At 42.4% G+C, this 20085-nt stretch overlaps 1 protein-coding gene across 1 annotated transcript; it reads right to left on the bottom strand.

The window, feature by feature from the left end:
- Window positions 1–9780: 9780 nt before the first annotated feature.
- On the bottom strand, window positions 9781–18967 carry OOSP1 (oocyte secreted protein 1). Its single transcript, XM_052653382.1, has 5 exons — window positions 18892–18967; window positions 13769–13950; window positions 12020–12126; window positions 10688–10774; window positions 9781–9820 (listed from the first exon to the last, which is right to left on the bottom strand). The coding sequence occupies exons 1-5, from the start codon at window positions 18965–18967 to the stop codon at window positions 9781–9783; spliced, it is 492 nt and encodes a 163-aa protein (XP_052509342.1).
- Between the last annotated feature and the right edge of the window lie 1118 nt (window positions 18968–20085).

Genomic DNA, 20085 nt, shown 5'->3' with positions numbered 1-20085 from the left:
CCAACATCTGCTGGATCGTTGAAAAAGCAAGAGAGTTCCAGTAAAACATCTATTTTTGCTTTATTGACTATGCCAAAGCCATTGACTGTGTGGATCACAATAAACTGTGGAAAATTCTGAAAGAGATGGGAATACCAGACCACCTGACCTGCCTCTTGAGAAATCTGTATGCACGTCAGGAAGCAACAGTTAGAACTGGACATGGAACAACAGACTGGTTCCAAATAAGAAAAGGAGTACGTCAAGGCTGTATATTGTCACCCTGCTTATTTAACTTCTATGTAGAGTCCATCATGAGAAATGCTGGACTGGAAGAAACACAAGCTGGAATCAAGATTGCCGGGAGAAATATCAAACACCTCAGATATGCAGATGACACCACCCTTATGGCAGAAAGTGAAGAGGAACTAAAAAGCTTCTTGATGAAAGTGAAAGAGGAGAGCAAAAAAGTTGGCTTAAAGCTCAACATTCAGAAAACGAAGATCATGGCATCCGGTCCCATCACTTCATGGGAAATAGATGGGGAAACAGTGGAAACAGTGGAAACAGTGTCAGACTCTTTTGGGGGGGGGCTCCAAAATCACTGCAGATGGTGACTGCAGCCATGAAATTAAAAGACACTTACTCCTTGGAAGGAAAGTTATGACCAACCTAGATAGCATATTGAAAAGCAGAGACATTACTTTGCCGACTAAGGTCCGTCTAGTCAAGGCTATGGTTTTTCCTGTGGTCATGTATGGATGTGGGAGTTGGACTGTGAAGAAGGCTGAGCGCCGAAGAATTGATGCTTTTGAACTGTGGTGTTGGAGAAGACTCTTGAGAGTCCCTTGGACTGCAAGGAGATCCAATCAGTCCATTCTGAAGGAGATCAGCCCTGGGATTTCTTTAGAAGGAATGATGCTAAAGCTGAAACTCCAGTCCTTTGGCCACCTCATGCGAAGAGCTGACTCATTGGAAAAGACTCTGATGCTGGGAGGGATTGGGGGCAGGAGGAGAAGGGGACGACCAAGGATGAGATGGCTGGATGGCATCACCGACTCGATGGACATGAGTCTGAGTGAACTCCGGGAGTTGGTGATGGACAGGGAGGCCTGGCTTGCTGTGCTTCATGGGGTTGCAAAGAGTCGGACACGACTCAGTGACTGAACTGACCGACTGACTGAGTGACAGGGTGATACAGCAGGTCTGGAGAAACATACTTATTTATGTCACTACCCAAGAAGGAATAGCATTTGAGACATATTTCAGGAGCTTCTCTTTAACTGCCAACCAATTTCTTATGAGAAAGTTCAATCCTCATTCTATTATTGAGAAAGAGTTACTCTGCACCCACACTTACCTGGATTTTTGTTGATTGCTTAGGGAATCTGCCTTGCCCCCTAGTCTCTGACAGTATGGGATGGTCCCATCTTGTGATTGGTTGGTTAAGGTCCAAAAGGGGCAAATTCTCCAGAGAAAACTCGCTTTGTCCTGAAGGCTAATCGCAGTTCTCAAGAGCTTAACGAGAATAAAGAATATACTATTGTGATTATTACCCCTTTGTTACTTTTGTCAACTGACTCAGAATCCAGAGTAGGTTTGAGAGAACTCCTAAAAGCATGTGATTTTTGTAAGATTTTTGAAAATGCTGTCACTTAATCCATTGCTTGACAAATGAAGATATTTGACCAAATGATTAAATGAGATTCTAATTCAGAACTTTTGTTTAAAATTATCAGAAATTGTGCCATTGAATAGAATTTTTTCTCAAGATACTAGCACTTTATATGAGTGAGATAGAGAAATCTAAATTCTCAAAGTGACCTAAAATTATTATCACATAGAAAAATGCAAGTGATGCAAAGAGGGGAAAAGCTAGGGAACAGTGAAGACTAGGGAGCAGATTAGGATCTGAAACACCCATATCATGAGACCTGCAATAAGCAGCCTACAGCTCTGAGATGGGCTTATCTGGCGGCACAAGTGGTAAAGAATTCACCTGCCACACAGGAGATGCAAGAGACGTGGGTTCAGTCCTGGGTCGGGAACATCCCCTGGAGAAGGAAGTGGCAGCCCACTCCAGTACTCTTGCCTGGAACACTCCATGGACAGAGGGCCCTGGCAGGCTCCAGTCCATCGGGTCGCAAAATAGCTGGACACAACTTACCAACTAAACAACAAGAAACCTCTTCTGAGACAGTTACAAAGAGACGTCTGATTTTACCTTATTTCACATGCACTATTGGAAGGAATTGACAGAGGGATTAACTAGAGACTCACTATTGCAGTAGATCAGTTATTCAACTGCCCCCCAGAGCATTAGGTGGTGAGCAAGCCTGTATACTTCACGAGATGCAATTGCCTAGAACTCTACAATGCCTTACAAGTCAGGACCTCAGGTTTCTTCAAAGAAGAGAAAAAACTGTTCAGATATATAGAAATTTTAAAAAATTGCTTCCATTATGAAGTTAAAAGTCTGGGAAGTTCCTTTTCCCCCAAATTGCTCGTAAACATGCACAGGAGAACAAATTCATTTTAAAAAGAACTTTATTAAAAAGGCAAATGGTGCTACCTGCAGGCACCAAGCTCAGCTTCTGTAAGAGGCAGAGCCATCCTCAGGAGGCCAGAGTGCCAAGATTAGTAAGACTGTCTCATGCACTAGAATTAAGGGTTCATTCTTTCACTTAAAACCAAAGGATTAAAAAAAATTACATACTCCAACAAGAGAGGAACTGTTCCTGTAAGGAAGGAAAAGAAACAGCGGTCACACAAATAAGAAACTTACATAATTAGTTGCACTGACCAGCTTCAGCTGCACGCAACAAATTCTGGTAAATTCTTTTCATTTTTATTCTGTTACAAATATTCTCTAATTTTCCTCGTTGTGGCTTTTGTAGATACACCCATCATTTAAAAGTGGACATTTAATTTCCGAATACATGGAATTTTTAAAGTATCTTTGATATTGATTACTGATTTTGATCAGAAGATCGCCTGAAGAAGAGAATGGCAATCCACTCTCCAGGCAAGCATTCCTGCCTGGAGACTCCCGTGAACAAGGAAGCCTGGAGGATTAGAGTCCATGGGGTCACAAAGATTCACAACTGAGTGACTAAGAATTTCACTTTCTTTCACTGAGTTTGGTATTAATTCTGCACTTAAGTTCTTTCTTCTCTGCAACCATCCTCTGAGTTATTTATAGTCTTCTAACTTTATCGAGGCTTTCAATGACTGAGTCAAAGACGTCTTTTGGTAAATGTCACATTTTACCTGAAATACGTGGGTTATTCTCAAATAGCTCTCGATATTGATTCCTAACATAACTCCAGTGATAAGAGAACAGATTCTGTATGATTTCAATACATAGTGGAACTATATGTAACTTTGTTCTGTATTTTCCAAATCTCCTATAAATGTATTATACTTTCATAATTTTAAAAATAAAAAAGAGAAATGAAAAGAAACTGTTACATAAAAGTTCTTGAGATATTTCACTGTGGCTTAAGTAGGAAGGAATACAGGAGTTGGGAAATAGGGCATCAGTTTTACACCAGAGAACCTATTACAGGTATACCTCACTTTATTGCACTTTGTGGATATTACCTTAAAAAAATGGAAGCTTTGTGGCAAAACCTTAAATCAAGCAAGTCTGTTAGTGCCATTTTTCCAACAGCATTTTCTCACTTCATTTCTGTTTCACATTCTTGTAATCCTCACAGTATCTATAAATTTTTCTTTATTATTATATTTGTTATGGTGATCTGTGATCAGTGATATTTAGTGTTACTGCTATGCCTGGTAAGGGCTCAAATGATGGTTAGCATTTTTTAACAATGAGGTATTTTTTATTTAAGGCATATGTACTTATTTTTAGTCACAGTGCTATTGCACATTTAATAGACTAAAGTGTGGGTTAATATAAATTTCATACACACTAGGAAACAAAAAATCCATGTGACTCACTTCATTGCAGAATTCTCTTCATTGCAGCGGATTGGAACTGAAGTCTCAACCTCTCTGGGGCACGCCTGTAAAAGACTGCAATGACTCACGTGGAGCCAATGCATTCCTTACCTATAGCCATTATTGGTTTATATGTTTATAAATTTCACAAAATAGCATGTCAAATTTTGAGATATTTATAAATTTTAATAAATATTTATAAATTGAGTTTGGCCCAAGATGGCAGAGGAATAGGATGGGGAGACCACTTTCTCCCCACTCCCCGCCCAAATTCCTCAAAAGATCATTTGAATACTGAGCAACTTCCACAAAGCAACTTCTGAATGCTGGCACTCAGAAATGGAGCCCATTCTCTTCAAAAGGAGGTAGGACAAAATAAAAAAGACAAAAAGAGAGACAAAAGAGTTAGGGACAGAGCCCTGTCCTTGGGAGGGAGTCATGAGGAGAAGTTTCCACACAGTAGGAAACCCTCCCACAGGTAGGTCTGTAGGGAGCTTTGGAATCTCAGAGGGCAACATAGCTGGGAGGAAAAAAAAAACAAACCCACAGAATAAAAACAGTTGTCTAACTGCAACTGCCAGCAGAGAAGTAGCCCAGATGCTTGAGTTTGCCACCAGCAACTGGGGGCTGGACAGGGAGGCGTGGGCTGCATGCTTAGGGTAAGGGCCAGGCCTAAATGCCCTGAGGACAATCTGAAGGACCCAAGGTGAGCTAGCAACCCACACTGAGGAACGGCCAGAGAGACAAAACAAAATAGAGACAGAGAACTTTCCCAGGAAAGACTCTACCGCCTAGGCTGGCCCATATTAGAACAGAGAATTCAGAGAATACCAAAAGAGAGCCAGCCAGAGGCAGAAGGGCAGGCAGGCGACAGCCAGCACCAGAAGGCGAAGGGCAATCTCGGCCCCAGAGACAGCATCCTCTACCAAACTATGCGCAGGCTCCTAGTTGCTAACCACATTTTCCTGGGACCCTGGATGGTTCACGTCCACCAGGAGGGTCGCAGCCTGAGATCTGCTCCCCAGAGGAGACACACGGCACACCCGAGACAGTGCTCTCACAGCACACCTGGGAAACCAAGTGGCCAGCTCCAGGGAGCTGATTAAGACACACAGCTCACCTTGGACGGTGCACTCGCCAAGCATCTGGTCGCCTGAGCTGTCGCACCTGAGAAGGGCACAAAACGCACTCCCAACCAGGTCTGTGCCTTTGTGGAGTACCCGAGAACCTGAGAAGCTTAGACCTGGGAAGTGCACGAAATTCAGGGCCCACTTGGGACAGTACCCTTGCAGAGAAACCTGGAGCCTGAGCAGTGTAGACCCGGCAAGCACATGCCTCCTTGAGCTGGGGCAAACCCAGTGTGGTCCACACACTGGGAGCTCTCCCCACACAAACACGCCAGTGATATTTGTGTGCAGTGTCCCTCCCTCTCAACAATATAACTGAACAAGTGAGGCTAAATAAGTGACCACCTTCTCCCCCTTGTGTCAGGGCAGAAATTAGACACTGAAGAGGCTTGCAAACAGACGAAGCCAAAATAAACAAAGAAGAAGGAACAGCTTGGAAGTGACAGGTGCAATGGATTAAAACCCTGTAGTTAACATTGAGTGTGCCCTGGAGGGGACCTCTAGACCTTGAGAACAAGTGCAAGCTGGAACAAGGAAATATCTGAAACTGAACTGACCCCACACTGCCCACAACAGCTCCAGAGAAATTCCTAGGTGTATTTTTACTATTATCACTTTTTAATTAAAAAAAAAAATTAAGTTCTTTATTGCTCTTTCAATGTTCATTTTTATAACCTACTATTACCTTACCAAAAAAGACCCTATTTTTAAAGCAAATTTCATTTTTTTTTTAATTTTTGTGATTGATTTTTTTGGTATTTTTTAATTGCATTTTTGAGAGTCTAACCTCTATTCTAGATTTTTAATCTTTGCTTTTTGGTATTTGCTATCAATTTTGTACCTTTAAGAATCTAATCTTCAGTATCCATTTTCACTTAGGGAACTGATTACTGGTTAGATTGGTCTCTCCTCTTTTGGTTCCCCCACTTCTCCTCCTGGTCACCTCTATCACCCTCCTCCCTCTTCTCCTCTCCATGTAACTCTAGGAATCTCTCTGGGTGTCCCTCGCTGGGGAGAACATTTCACCATTAACCTAGATGTTTTATCATCTGCGCTGTATGGATGGAAAACTCTAGGAATCTCTCTGGGTGTCCCTCGCTGGGGAGAACATTTCACCATTAACCTAAATGTTCTATCATCTGCGCTGTATGGATGGAGAAGTCTTGGAATTTCTCTGGGTGTCCCTCGCTGGGGAGAACATTTCACCATTAGCCTAGATGTTCTATCATCTGCGCTGTATGGATGGAGAAGTCTTGGAATCTCTCTGGGTGTCCCTCGCTGGGGAGAATGTTTCACCATTAGCCTAGATGTTCTATCATCTACGCTGTATGGATGGAGAAGTGTTGGAATCTCTCTGGGTGTCCCTTGCTGGGGAGAACTGTCTCACCATTAGCCTAGATGTTCTATCATCTGTGCTGTATGGATGGAGAAGGCTTGAGGCTACTGCAACAGAAGGGCTGAAAGCCAGAGGCAGGAGGTTTAACTCCAGGACTTGAGAACTTCAGAGAACTCCTCATTCCAGGGCACATTAATAGACAAGAGCTCACCCAAAAGTCTCCATACCTACACTGAAACCAAGCTCCACCCAAGGGCCAACAAGTTCTAGTGCAAGGTACACCATGCTAATTCTCCAGCAAAGCAGGAACACAGCCCTGAGCATTAAAAGACAGGCTGCCCAAAGCCATGCCAAACCCGTAGACACCCCAACACTCACTACCGGAGACTCCACTGCACTCCAGAGAGAAGACACCCAGCTCCAGCCACCAGAACACAGACACGAGCTCCCCAACCAGGAGACCTTGACAAGCCGCTAGCTGAACCCCAGCCACAGGCAGCAGACTCCACAATGAAGCAGAGCCACGAACTGCCACCCTACAGAAAGGGCACCCTTTCTGTAATCTAAACAGCAATCTAAACAAACACAGCACTCTAAACAAAATGAAAAGGCAGAGAAATATTCAGCAGGTAAAAAGGAACGTGATAAATACCCACCAAACCAAACAAAAGAGAAGGAGGTACGGAGTCTACCTGAAAAAAGAATTCAGAATAATGATAGTGAAGATGATCCAACATCTTTAAAACAAAATGGAGTTACAGAAAAACAGACTAGAGACAAGGATTGAGAAGATGAAAGAAATATTTAACAAGGACCTAGAGGAAATCAGTCAGTTCAGTTGTGCAGTCCTGTCCGACTCTTTGCCACCCCATGAACTGCAGCACGCCAGGCCTCCCTGTCCATCACCAACTCCCAGAGTTCACCCAAACTCATGTCCATCGAGTCAGTGATGCCATCCAGTCATCTCATCCTCGGTCGTCCCCTTCTCCTCCTGCCCCCAATCCCTCCCAGCATCAAGGTCTTTTCCAATGAGTCAACTCTTCGCATGAGGTGGCCAAAGTATTGGACTTCCAGCTTCAGCATCAGTCCTTCCAATGAACACCCAGGACTTGTCTCCTTTAGGATGGACTGGTTGGATCTCCTTGCAGTCCAAGGGACTCTCAAGAGTCTTCTCCAACACCACAGGTCAAAGGCATCAATTCTTCGGCGCTCAGCTTTCTTCACAGTCCAACTCTCACATCCATACATGACCACTGGAAAAACCACAGCCTTGACTAGATGGACCTTTGTTGGCAAAGTAATGTCTCTGCTTTTTAATATGCTGTCTAGGTTGGTCATAACTTTCCTTCCAAGGAGTAAGCATCTTTTAATTTCATGGCTGCAATCACCATCTGCAATGATTTTGGAGCCCAGAAAAATAAAGTCTGACACTGTTTCCACTGTTTCCCCATCTATTTCCCATGAAGTGATGGGACCAGATGCCATGATCTTCGTTTTCTGAATGTTGAGCTTTAAGCCAACTTTTTCACTCTCCACTTTCACTTTCATCAAGAGGCTTTTTAGCTCCTCTTCACTTTCTGCCATAAGGGTGGTGTCATCTGCATATCTGAGGTGTTTGATATTTCTCCCGGCAATCTTGATTCCAGCTTGTGTTTCTTCCAGTCCAGCGTTTCTCATGATGTACTCTGCATAGAAGCTAAATAAGCAGGGTGGCAATATACAGCCTTGACGTACTCCTTTTCCTATTTGGAACCAGTCTGTTGTTCCGTGTCCATTTCTAACTGTTGCTTCCTGACCTGTATACAGGTTTCTCAAGAGGCAGGTCAGGTGGTCTGGTATTCCCACCAGGAGTTCAAACATCAATAAAATCACCTGGATTCCTCCCTTATACCCTCATATCCAACTCTTTGCAAATCTTTCTCTGATTATATTGATATGTCGATACAGGTATATATCTCTTCAAAATCTGAGCGCTTTCTGTTTATTCCGCTGCTCCGTCTAGCCCAGGGCTCTCAAGTTCAACCCAGGTAATTCTCTTCTGGGGGGGTTTGGGGAAGGCGGAGGTAGGGAGTGTTGTCTTACTCACTGTAGAATGTTCAGAGGCGTCGCTGGCCGGTACCCTGTAGTCTTAAGTAACACACCACCACTACCACCACCTCTCCTTGCAAGGAAAAAAAAAAAAAAGACTCTCCAGATTTGTCTAGCCCCCTGAAGGGAAAGATGGCCCATAGATGAGAACTCTGAGAACCGGTCTACCAAGCCCCCCGACCCTCCCACTCAAGGGCACCGACATTAATACTGGTTTCCCTACTCAGCCTTTGCTGGAGGAGGAAATCGCAGCCCACTCCAGCCTTCTTGCCTGGAGAGTCCCGTGGACAGAGGGGCCTGAGGGCCGCAGGCCGTGGGGTCACGCTCGGACACGACTGAGCGACTGAACAGCTCAGCCTTTGCGCCCCCTTGCGTCTGTTCTGCGCGCAGCAGCCAGGGCGATCCGGTAAAAACAAAACAAAACAAACCGAAGTCAGAGCTGGTCACTCTGAGACTTTCCAGTGACTCTCCCTTCTGTTTCAAGTAAAAACCAAGGTTGTCCCCTGTCCACTCCCCTTCTTCTGGGGAGGAGGGTCTCACCTCGTTTATTAGCACTTTCCCCGCTCGCGGGCTCGCTGTGAACCCTCTGGGCCTGGAGTCCCCAGGGACTCCACAGCGTCATCTCTACAGTCTGGGAGAACCTTCCCTCCCGGCCTGCACGGCTCACTCCCTCACGCCCTTCAAGGCTTCTGCCAGCCACCTTCCAGGCAGGCATTTCCACCCAGATATTACCAATCTCTCTTCTCTGCCAGGCGTTTTTCCTAAGTAGCATTTACCCCATTCCTGGAATTTATAGAATGTGATTTTTTTAATAGTCTGTCCCCTACCAAAATGTAAATTCCATGAGAGCATGCTCATGAAATGAATAAATGATCCAGCTAGTTCTGAATCTTAGCTAAGCTTATGAATCGGCCACCAAGCAGGGAAGAATTAGTCATTTTGCCTTTAAAAACCTGTTTATAGTGAGCGTCAAAGCTTAAAATGACATAGCCCTTCAATAATTACAGACAGGTAATAGAACACACTTTATTCCATAAATAAGTCTCCATGGAGTTAAAAGCAGGGGTAGTGTCTTTTCGGGAAAAAAGAAAAAGTTAAGAAGGTAACATGCCATTTGATTTAAAATCAAAAATCAGACTTTTGAAACAGACAATTGGGTATCATTTAGTTCCATGCCAGCTTCTCTGATTTCTTTAAAACAGCACACTAAATCTTCAGTCCTAAACAGTCAATTTCAGAAGTTGCCTTTGAACATAGATCTCATTTCTTCTCTTCTAGTAAGTTACATCATTTGGCACACATAGAGAATATAGTATTCAGATTATTCCTGAAATAGAAGAAAATTTAAAATTAGTCCCAATATAAACATTATTTAACTATTTCAGTGAGCTTGTTATTCATCAGTAATAAAGCAGCTTATATGTGTGGGGGTGTGGATGGGAGAGAGAGTATAGATTCAAAGTGAAAGAGGAGAATTCAAGAGAGAGGACAACATTTCACCCCTGGGACAATAGCCTTAAGTGTGCAATGATTCAAGTGCAATGTGTGTTTAAGTGAACAAGGGTACTTTGGCCTCCCTAAACTACGAGGTTCAACCGAAATTTTCTAAGACTGTCCCGATACTTTCTGTTGCATAGCTCCACCTCTTATTGATAACCCCAAATCAACATGCATGTGGATTTATCTTAATATCCCTTCAGATGTGGCTCAAGGAGAAAGAACAGTACCGCCTGAAGGTATTCAGTCCTTGCTGGAAGAAGTAACCACCCAGCATTATGGCACTTCTGAGCTCACATCACCCGGGATTACCAACGCATCTAAGCCTTCACTTTGTAGGTTCAGTTTGACACTTTTTTTTTTTTTTTTAAGATTCAGAACTTCATTGATGTTGGAATTGATGGATATTTCTTTCATCTTTGCATTTATCATGGAATTTCGTATGATACTCCAGAAGGACAGCTCTTACTGAAATGGGATCCCTGGAAGTTAGTGACATGTTAACAAAAGCACATGATCAGCAGCACCTCCAACACACACAGCAAGGAATGCATGGACTGCCCATTCCTGAACTGGAAGCCTTTTAGGCACGAAATGCCTTAATACAAACTGGGGACATTTCCTTGCAAACTGTATTGGCTCTTGTCTAGGACACACATGGACAAAATCGTAAAACGCCAGTTCTGAGGACCCTTACTGTGACTGCAATACATAAGCAACTTCCATGTCTTCAGAGCTGGTTTCATCATCTCCACTTTCAGTTTCATTTGACAAAGGGTACATGCTACAAAAAAAGATAAGAAATTTAAAAGGGTACATACTAAAGTAAGAGAAGAAAATATAGAAATGTCATATGAATCTAGGATCTATTCAGACCTTATTGTTTGCAAGGCTGAACTTCAGACCAAATTCCTATGACTAGTAGATGGACTGATTTCTGCTTATTGTTCCAGAACGTCACAGGTGGTGTTTGTGGTATTGAGTAACATGGGCTTAGAAACCAAACTTTGGGTTTACTTCCTGGTTCTACCATCTACCAGAAAATGATCTCAGGTAAATAATTTCACTGTGCCTCAGCCTCCTTACCCCTAAATTGGCATAACAGTATCTATCTCACTGAGCTGTCATGAAGAACAAATACATTTATACAAGTGTTGGAACAGTACAGGACTATGGTGATTAATAACTGTTAGCTGTTATTTATCATCGTTATTATCTATGAGAAGAACACTGTGTAGTAAGGCTCTTCTGTCATCACTGAGAGGAAAACAACTCAGTTCAAGATTTTAACCAGAAGAAACTCACAGAAAAATTATCCAAATAAAGTCCTACCAACAATCAGAAGTTTGCCAAGACCTGATCAAAGTTGCTATGATCTAAAATGCTTGATTATTACAGGCTTTCTTAAAAGTTGGTAAGATACCAAAAAAATTAATCTTAACCTATGGATTCTGTTCTAGTATGTTCCATCTCTCTCCCTACATCTTGAGTCCAGTATGCTGACCTTGAATCTTTAGTGAATTCATATACGATCATTCAGACTTTTCTTATTTCTTTCAGGGACCTTGAATGTGGGTTCACACTTCAAACTAGCTAGCTTTGATTAAGATCTGGTTAAGATATATCAGATTTTCAGTGACTCTGACAGTTGTATCAAAAAAAAAAAAAATCATCATTCCGTTTTTCAGTATTCCTGGCAATATATAGGTCTTCCCTGGTGATTCAGATGGTAAAGAGTCCGCCTGCAAGACAGGAGACCCAGGTTCAAGCCCTGAGTCGGGAAGATCCCCTGCAGAGGGGAATGGCTACCTGTTCCAGTATTCTTGCCTGGAAAATTCTATGTACAGAGGAGCCTGGCAGGCTACTTTTTTCCCTAGAAGACAACTGAAATAACTTCTGAAATATATAGGGCCAGGAATCAACAAACTGATGTCACCAGTAGGGTTGTGTCTTTTCTGCCCCCTACTTATGCCTTTCTCATCTTGGAAACTAAGATGGAGCCGGGAGCCTGGGCAGGAGCCTGGCCTACCATGCTTGCTTCGTGACGACACAGGACACGGGCATTTCAGCCATGTCTCCGGAGTTACTTGAGATATACTTGATTTTAGTCTGAAGCAGAAGAGTCTCCTGGAAAGTCTAAAGGGACAAAGAAGGATTTTAAGCAGATGTTTGTCTCAAGAGCCTCGGGAAACTTAATAATTACTTGAATAGGAAGTTGTGGATCCTTCAAGCTCTCTAAAAGTGACCACAGTCAACATCCATTCACGGGAAACTAAGCCATCTTCTAAATGCACACAAGCATTAAAATCCAGCAGAATGCTTGTGTAGAAGAGGCAATCAGTACTCCTGAACCGAATGAAAAAAGATCTTTGTGATTCAAATTCAAGAAAGTTTGCTTATACCTCCTTCTGAGAAACACTGCTGTAACTGGAATACTGCTTAGTGTAGAGAGTATGAGCTTTAAGCCCATATGAATGCGCTTTGGAACCTGGGAGCTGCCTCTACTCACTATAAATCCCAGGGAAATTAGTTGTGTTTCTGTACAATAACAACAAAATACATGGAAAAAATAAAGGGAAAAGTCCCATTTTTTCAATAGCATCAAAAAATAAGATCTTTAGTGATAAATTTAACTAAGAAAGTAGAATATCTAATGCTGAAAATCACAAGGCTCTGGTGAAGGAAATTGAAGGCAAACAATGGAAAGCTATCCCATGATTGTGGATCAGAGGAATTAATATTGTTGAAATATCCATACTACCCAAATCTGTCCATAGAGTCAATACAATCCCTATCCAAACCCCAGTGATACTTTTCACAGGAAATAGCAACTACCCTGAAGTTGTATTGACTGCAGAAACCTTGAATAGTCAAAGCAATAGAGAAAAGCAAAGCTGGGGGCATCACGAGTTACACTCCATCTGGTTCAGGATGGCAGCGTAAGACGATCCTAAACGGAGTCCCTCCCACAGACACGCTGAATCTATAGCTGTATCAACGGAACTATTTCCTCTTGGGGAAAAAACCTGTCCTACAAAGCTATATTAATCAAAACATCATGGCACTGGCATAAAAATAGACACTTCTTAATAAAACATCCTGTATGCTCAACTCCACCTTACATTTTGCTTTCTGTGGAACCCAATATTTGACATTCAGCTAGACTGGAAAAATTCTATTATTTAATATTCCATTTGGGGTAGGGAGCAAAATAGCAAGTAATTTTACAACAAATTTTTGTAGGCTGCTAACATTTTTAAAATTAAGCCAAAATCCCAAACTTCTTCTAGCAGTTTGTATAGTTGATCATTCATTGTGCCCAGTAAGGCCTGTCAAAGTCTCTGGTGAGCGGGATTGGGTGGGGCTGGAGAATGTGAAACATCTGCTTTGAAAAACCTTCTGATGCTTAACTACATTATTTCCTCCTTCTGATTGCACCAGGCCAAACTTTATAAACTGTAATATATCACTTTATAAACTGCAATGTAACATGATAAGCTTGTGAGATGTGGAAACTTTCTAACTTGCCATCTTCCTAACTTTTCTGTCACTAGCTGAATTTAATATCTACAAGGTTCACATTAGAGTTTGCAGTTATTACCCAATAAGAAAGTAGGTATTTATCATCCCCTTCATTAACTTCCTCTGTCCTGAATCTGACTATTAGAGAAACCAGTCCACCTATATTATAGATAGAAACCTAATGACTTCTGGTTTGGGGGCTATTGAAGGAACCATACAACATTCAGATTTTAGGTAAAATAGCCATTCCTCTTACTTTGGTTATGATGCCACATTTATTAGAATAGTAGAAAAATTCATAATGAGCATCTGGTGAAACGTAGGTTACAGGGCAGTCATCTCCTAAAAATGCTTCATCAGGATTCATGTACAAATTGTGAAATAGTGTGGGTTTAATCTTGGCATAGAACCAAAAGTAGCTGCAGCGTACTTTCATAGCTAAGAAGTAGAAAAGAAAAACTTTCTGTTAGTGTTGCTGTTACACAGATCAGCCCAGAAAATTTTAGCACAGTTAATATAAACAAAGAGAACATCCTTCTGTTGTTCAGTCACAGAATCATGACTGATTCTTTGCAACTCCACGAGCTGCAGCAGCATTCTGCTGCTAAGCTAAAAAAAAAAGTTTTAGAGCTGAGCAATTCTGCTAAAGATGGTCTCAGCAGATTACTTCATCCTCTGAAAATACCCATACAAACATACATCCTTCAATATGAAATAAAATCTTCTGATCCAGTTCTCCAAAGTCATTGAAAAGAGCTGACATCGTAAGACTGTAACTATCAATATGTTATACCATTTTTGCTATGAAGTATAGAGCATCTTGGAGAAGGCAGTGGCACCCCACTCCAGTACTCTTGCCTGGAAAATCCCATGGATGGAGGAGCCTGGTAGGCTGTAGTCCATGGGGTCGCTGAGAGTTGGACACGACTCAGTGACTTCACTTTCACTTTCATGCATTGGAGGAGGAAGTGGCAAGCCACTCCAGTGTTCTTGCCTGGAAAATCCCAGGGACGGGGGAGCCTGGCGGGCTGCCATCTATGGGGTCATACAGAGTTGGACACGACTGAAGCGACTTAGCAGCAGCAGCACAGAGCATCTTTGATCTCCCATGTTCAACTGAAGCTACTCTAAGCAAGCCCTTGTTTCCACGTTTGTATGCACAGATTTGTGATGTGTAAAAGGGTGAACTAAGGGCGGATGAAGCAATAACGACTTGTCCAAAACACTAAAACCGAGCAACTGTGCTCCTTGGAAGAAAAGTCATGACCAACCTAGACAGCATATTGAAAAGCAGAGACATTACGTTGCTTACAAAGGTCCGTCTAGTCAAGGCTATGGTTTTTCCAGTGGTCATGTATGGATGTGAGAGTTGGACTGTGAAGAAAGCTAAGTGCCGAAGAATTGATGCTTTTGAACTGTGGTGTTGGAGGAGACTCTTGAGAGTCCCTTGGCCTGCAAGAAGATCCAACCAGTCCATTCTGAAGGAGATCAGTCCTGGGTTTTCTTTGGAAGGGATGATGCTAAAGCTGAAAGTCTAATACTTTGGCCACTTCATGCGAAGAGTTGACTCATTGGAAAAGGCTGTGATGCTGGGAGGGATTGGGGGCAGGAGGAGAAGGGGACGACAGAGGATGAGATGGCTGGATGGCATCACGGACTCGATGGACGTGAGTCTGAGTGAACTCTAGGAGCTGGTGATGGACAGGGAGGCCTGGTGTGCTGTGATTCATGGGGTGGCAAAGAGTTGGACACGACTGAGTGACTGAACTGACTGATGCTTCTACAGAAACTGAGTGTCTGTAGTGCTTTCTCTTTTCCCTTCTAAATATAACTGGACAGTAATTTTTGTATCTGAGAAAGGGAATCATTTTCTAATATAATTTTCTATGTGGGCTAGGTTCTAGAAGAATATCACAATACCCTAAAATTACTGGATTGGGTAGGATGTGAGAAATAAACAGGTAAGCTGGCTATTTATGTGGTCTTCACTAAACATAAATCTTCTTAGTTGACTTGGAATACTAAAATGAGCCCTCAGAGGATACTGAAAACTCACCGACCAAATGAAAATTATATAACCTGCAATCTTTTCCCTAAAAGCATGCACAGATGGCAAATAAGCACATGAAAAGATATTAGCCAACATCATTAGCCATTATTTAAATATAAATTAAAATCACAAGCAATAATTGCTGGAAAGGGTGTGGAGAAAAGGGAACCCTCTTACACTGTTGGTGGTAATGCAAACTAATACAGCCACTATGGAGAATAGTGTGGAGATTCCTTTAAAAAATGAAAATAGAACTGCCATACAACCCAGCAATCCCACTGCTGGGCATACACACTGATAAAACCAGAATTGAAAGAGACATGTGTACCCCAATGTTCATCGCAGCACTGTTTATAATAGCCAGGACATGGAAGCAGCCTAGATGTCCATCAGCAGACGAATGGAAAAGAAAGCTGTGGTACATATACACAATGGAGTATTACTCAGCCATTAAAAAGAATACATTTGAATCCGTTCTAATGAGGTGGATGAAACCAGAGCTGATTATACAGAGTGAAGCAAGCCAGAAAGAAAAACACCAATACAGTATACTAATGCATATATATGGAATTTAGGAAGATGGTAACAATAACCCTGTATGCGAGACAGCAAAAGAGACAGATGTATAGAACAGTCTTTTGGACTCTGTGGGAGAGGGCGAGGGTGGGACGATTTGGGAGAATGGCATTGAAACATGTATATTATCATATGTGAAACGAATTGCCAGTCCAGGTTCAATGCATGATACAGGATGCTCGGGGCTGGTGCACTGGGATGACCCAGAGGGATGGGTGGGGCGGGAGGTGGGAGGGGGCTTCAGGATGGGGACCTGTACACCCATGGCAGATTCACGTCAATGTATGGTAAAAACCAATACAATACTGTAAAGTAAAAAATAAATAAAATAAAGTCACAAGAAAATATTCCTATATACCTATCAGAGTAGCTAAAATAAAAATATGACATCAAGTGTTAACAAGGCTGTGGAGAAGCTGAACCATTCATACGTTGCTGGTGGCAATGGAAAATATTGCCACCCTGGAAATTAGCCTCTCAGTTTCTCTAAAACCTGAGCATATGACCACCGTATGACCCAGGCTTCCCTGGCAGCTCGCTGGTAAAGAATCTGCCTGCCAGTGCAGGAGATGTGGGTTTGATCCCTGGGTTGGGAAGAGGAGCTGGAGAAAGAAATGGCAAGCTACTCCAGTGTTCTTGCACGGGAAACCCCAGGGACAGAGGGGCCTGGCAGGCTACAGTCTGTGGGGTCACAAAAGAGCCAGACACGACTGAGCTACTGAACAACAACAAAACCGTATGGTCCAGAAACTGAACTCCATTTATCCCAGGAAAATAAAAATTCACATTCACACATATAGATACACATGTTCATAACAGCTCTGTTCATATGACAAAAAACTAGAAACATCCAGATGCTTTTCAGTGGGTGAATGGTTAAACGATGGTATAACCATGCCATGGGATACTACTCATCAACAAAGAAGGAAGCGTTGATACACACAACAATGTAGACAGATCTCCAGGGAATTTTCTGGATGGGAAAAGCCAGTCCCTGGGACTAACATACTGTATGACTCCGTTTAGGGAGCATCTTGAGATGACGAGATTCCAGAAATGGAGAATAGATGTCTAGTGGCCAGAGCTAAGAGGCTGAGGTGGGAGGGAAGCGAGGCGGCATGTGGAATTCAGGAGAGTAGATGTGACTGTCAACGGGCAACCTGAGGGCTCTTGGTTGGGACAGAATGTTTTGTGACTTGGCTGTAGCGATGTCAACATCCTGAAGTAATATTGCAGTCTATTTTGCAAGATGTTACCACGGATGGAATTGAGTAAAAGGTACACTTATCTTTCTGTATCATGTCTTATACAACTGCCAAGTATTACACAGTTACATATGAACCTATTATCATCTAAAAATTTAAAAGTTCAGAAAAAGAATTCAGCCTGAGTTATTCTTATCTTCCCCTCAGATTGTCAAAAAGTAAGATATCTGCAAGCTCCAAGTGCTGGTGAAAATGAGAACAGCTACCATTCTGCTGGGAACACTAAACTGTCACACCACGTTAGAGAACAATGGGGCAAGAGAGAGCTGGTTTGCCGACCCACACACCCGTGGCCTCATGATCCTGGGCGTGCAAAACAAATGGCCAAGTACGGACATTACATGTAACAGACAAACATGGACGTGTTCTGCCTATCAACAGGAAAATGGAGACGATTTATGATGGATTCACTCATAGCATGCCAGAGAAGAGGTGAAACCAAGCCTACACTTATAAACCTCTAATTAGCACTGAACAACAACAAAAGCCATAGGATGAAACAGAAATAAAAGTTTTGAGTGCCTGCAAAACACAGGTTTATGGGTCCATCTATTTGACATAAAATTATAAAGTCATAGAGAAATGCAAAATGACCAAGCTCCCATCTGGCCAGAGAGGGAAGAGAAGAGAATCAAGGGTGGCCATGGGGACTTCAGCTTTACCTGAACTTTGATTCTACCAGAAATTAAAATGGAAGCAAGTGTAGCCAATTACTGTGGATTTCATAAAGCTGGAGAGTGGGTCAATGAGTATTTATGTGATTTTATTGTAGTCTTTTAAAATATTTCCTAAGTAAAGGAAAGAAAAGCGTACAATAAACACACTATGATCCTTACAAGTACTCACACAGCAGATCTGGGTGGCCTTGTGAAACAGATAACTTGAGAACATTTACATTCCTACAGAAACTCTGAAAGGTCGACATCAGAAACTGACAAGCGAAAGTTCATGCGTGGGGCAATCATCCATCCCATTTGCTCAGGAAGGAAGACTTTAGTGCTAAAACAGGAGACGCATAAGGAAAACGAAGGCAATTGATCGTTCCACATAGGAAGGGCTGAATTCTTCCCCTCAAACACGATGGATTTATGAAGAATAATGTCAAGGACGACGGAGTCCTAGATAAGGTTTCCTTCCAGCATGTCACACTCACAGAGTCCTGAGGTGTCTCCTTATGTTCCAGGCCACCCCCACGCTCCTTACATTCAACCCACTTCAAGTATTTGAGCCCCAGGAATCTGACACGCTCTGAAAGGGGTCAGAAGAGAAGGGGAGTTGAGAAAAGCAACTCTCAAGTTGGGGCAGACTCTTGAGTCTCAGAAAACATCTCAAGATCAAGCATCTAAAATACACCTCCTTCACTATACGTATCCTCAGCTATTGCTAGGATTCAATGAGACCAAAATCATGAATAATTCAAAAGTCATATTGAAAGCTCCATCTTTAAACACTTTAAAAAAAAAACCCTCCTCTGCAAATACGTTATACCTGACCAATCTCCAGCACAAGTCCATGTCAAAGAGAAAAGGACTAAGAGTCCTCTTAATCCCGAGGAAGGCTTCATTGGCTGAGATTGGAAATGAAATCCCACTCGAGAAACAGGAAGTTAGGAGCAGCGGATTTATATGCCAAAATGGCTAAAGACACACTCAAGTGTGAAAAATCAGCTACCAGCTCTGGGCAGCACACACGTGCCATAAATATATCATCGGTTCATTGCCTGAAACCTAACACTTTTTATTCAAATATTTTGTTCCCCTGGAACAGTGAATTTTGAAAGCCTACATTAACGCCTGTAAAACTCACTCAGAAATTGTAATGATGACTATCAAAGCATAGGAGGCAGGCCTTTTAGATATGATGGAAGATCAGTAGAAGGCTCTATTTCATTTTCTTTAGAGCCTAAATCTTCAATTACGGGGTTGTTTTTATGCACTAACGTTTACTTTATTAAAACTCCCTATGATTCTATAACATCTATCTCCATGTTTGAACACTAAAAAAATAATGACTGTAAGGGAATTCAATTATCCTGTGCACCTGAGAAGGCGAAGCCCTAAGGAATTAGGTGTGAGGATTTACAAGACTGATTTCTCCTACTCTATCCTAATTTACCAACCAACTTCTGAACAATGGTCCTCAAAACTGGCAGACATCAGGCCCACGTGTAGAGTTTACTGAAGCTCCACACAGCTAGCTGAGCCCCATTCTACTGATTTGGTAAGACATAAGAATTTGCATTCCTAACAAGTTCTCAGATGATACTGATACTGCCCAGGGACCATACTTTGAGAATCACTGCTCTAAAGGATTTGCCTTCAGAGCACATGCTGCGTTGATGCCCATCAGCAGCGCTCCTCAAACTTTAAAGAGCAAACACATCACCTGGAGACCATGTTACAATACACACAACGATTTAGAAGGCCTGGGGCACAGCTGAAGCTCTGCGAACTCTCGGGCATTACCAGTGACGCTGTTTGGTAAATGATTTTTAGCAAGGCTTGAAGATATTCTCATGGCATTCAAGCTCCTTTCTTCAAAAGAGAAGACGCAAGTGAAAATAGGAAATTCAAAATGTCGCTAAGAAAAGGAGCCTGAATGAGTATTTGTTTCAGATGCTTTCTGTTTGTTTCTCTCTAGAACACCGGCTCCCCAAGTTCAGTGATTTTTTGTTCTGTTTTG

Source organism: Budorcas taxicolor, chromosome 15 (genome assembly GCF_023091745.1).
Source record: "Budorcas taxicolor isolate Tak-1 chromosome 15, Takin1.1, whole genome shotgun sequence".
In the NCBI taxonomy this organism is placed as follows: Eukaryota; Metazoa; Chordata; class Mammalia; order Artiodactyla; family Bovidae; genus Budorcas; species Budorcas taxicolor.
The sequence above is the reverse complement of the archived record's forward strand: the minus strand, read 5'-3'. Positions and strand labels throughout refer to the sequence as shown.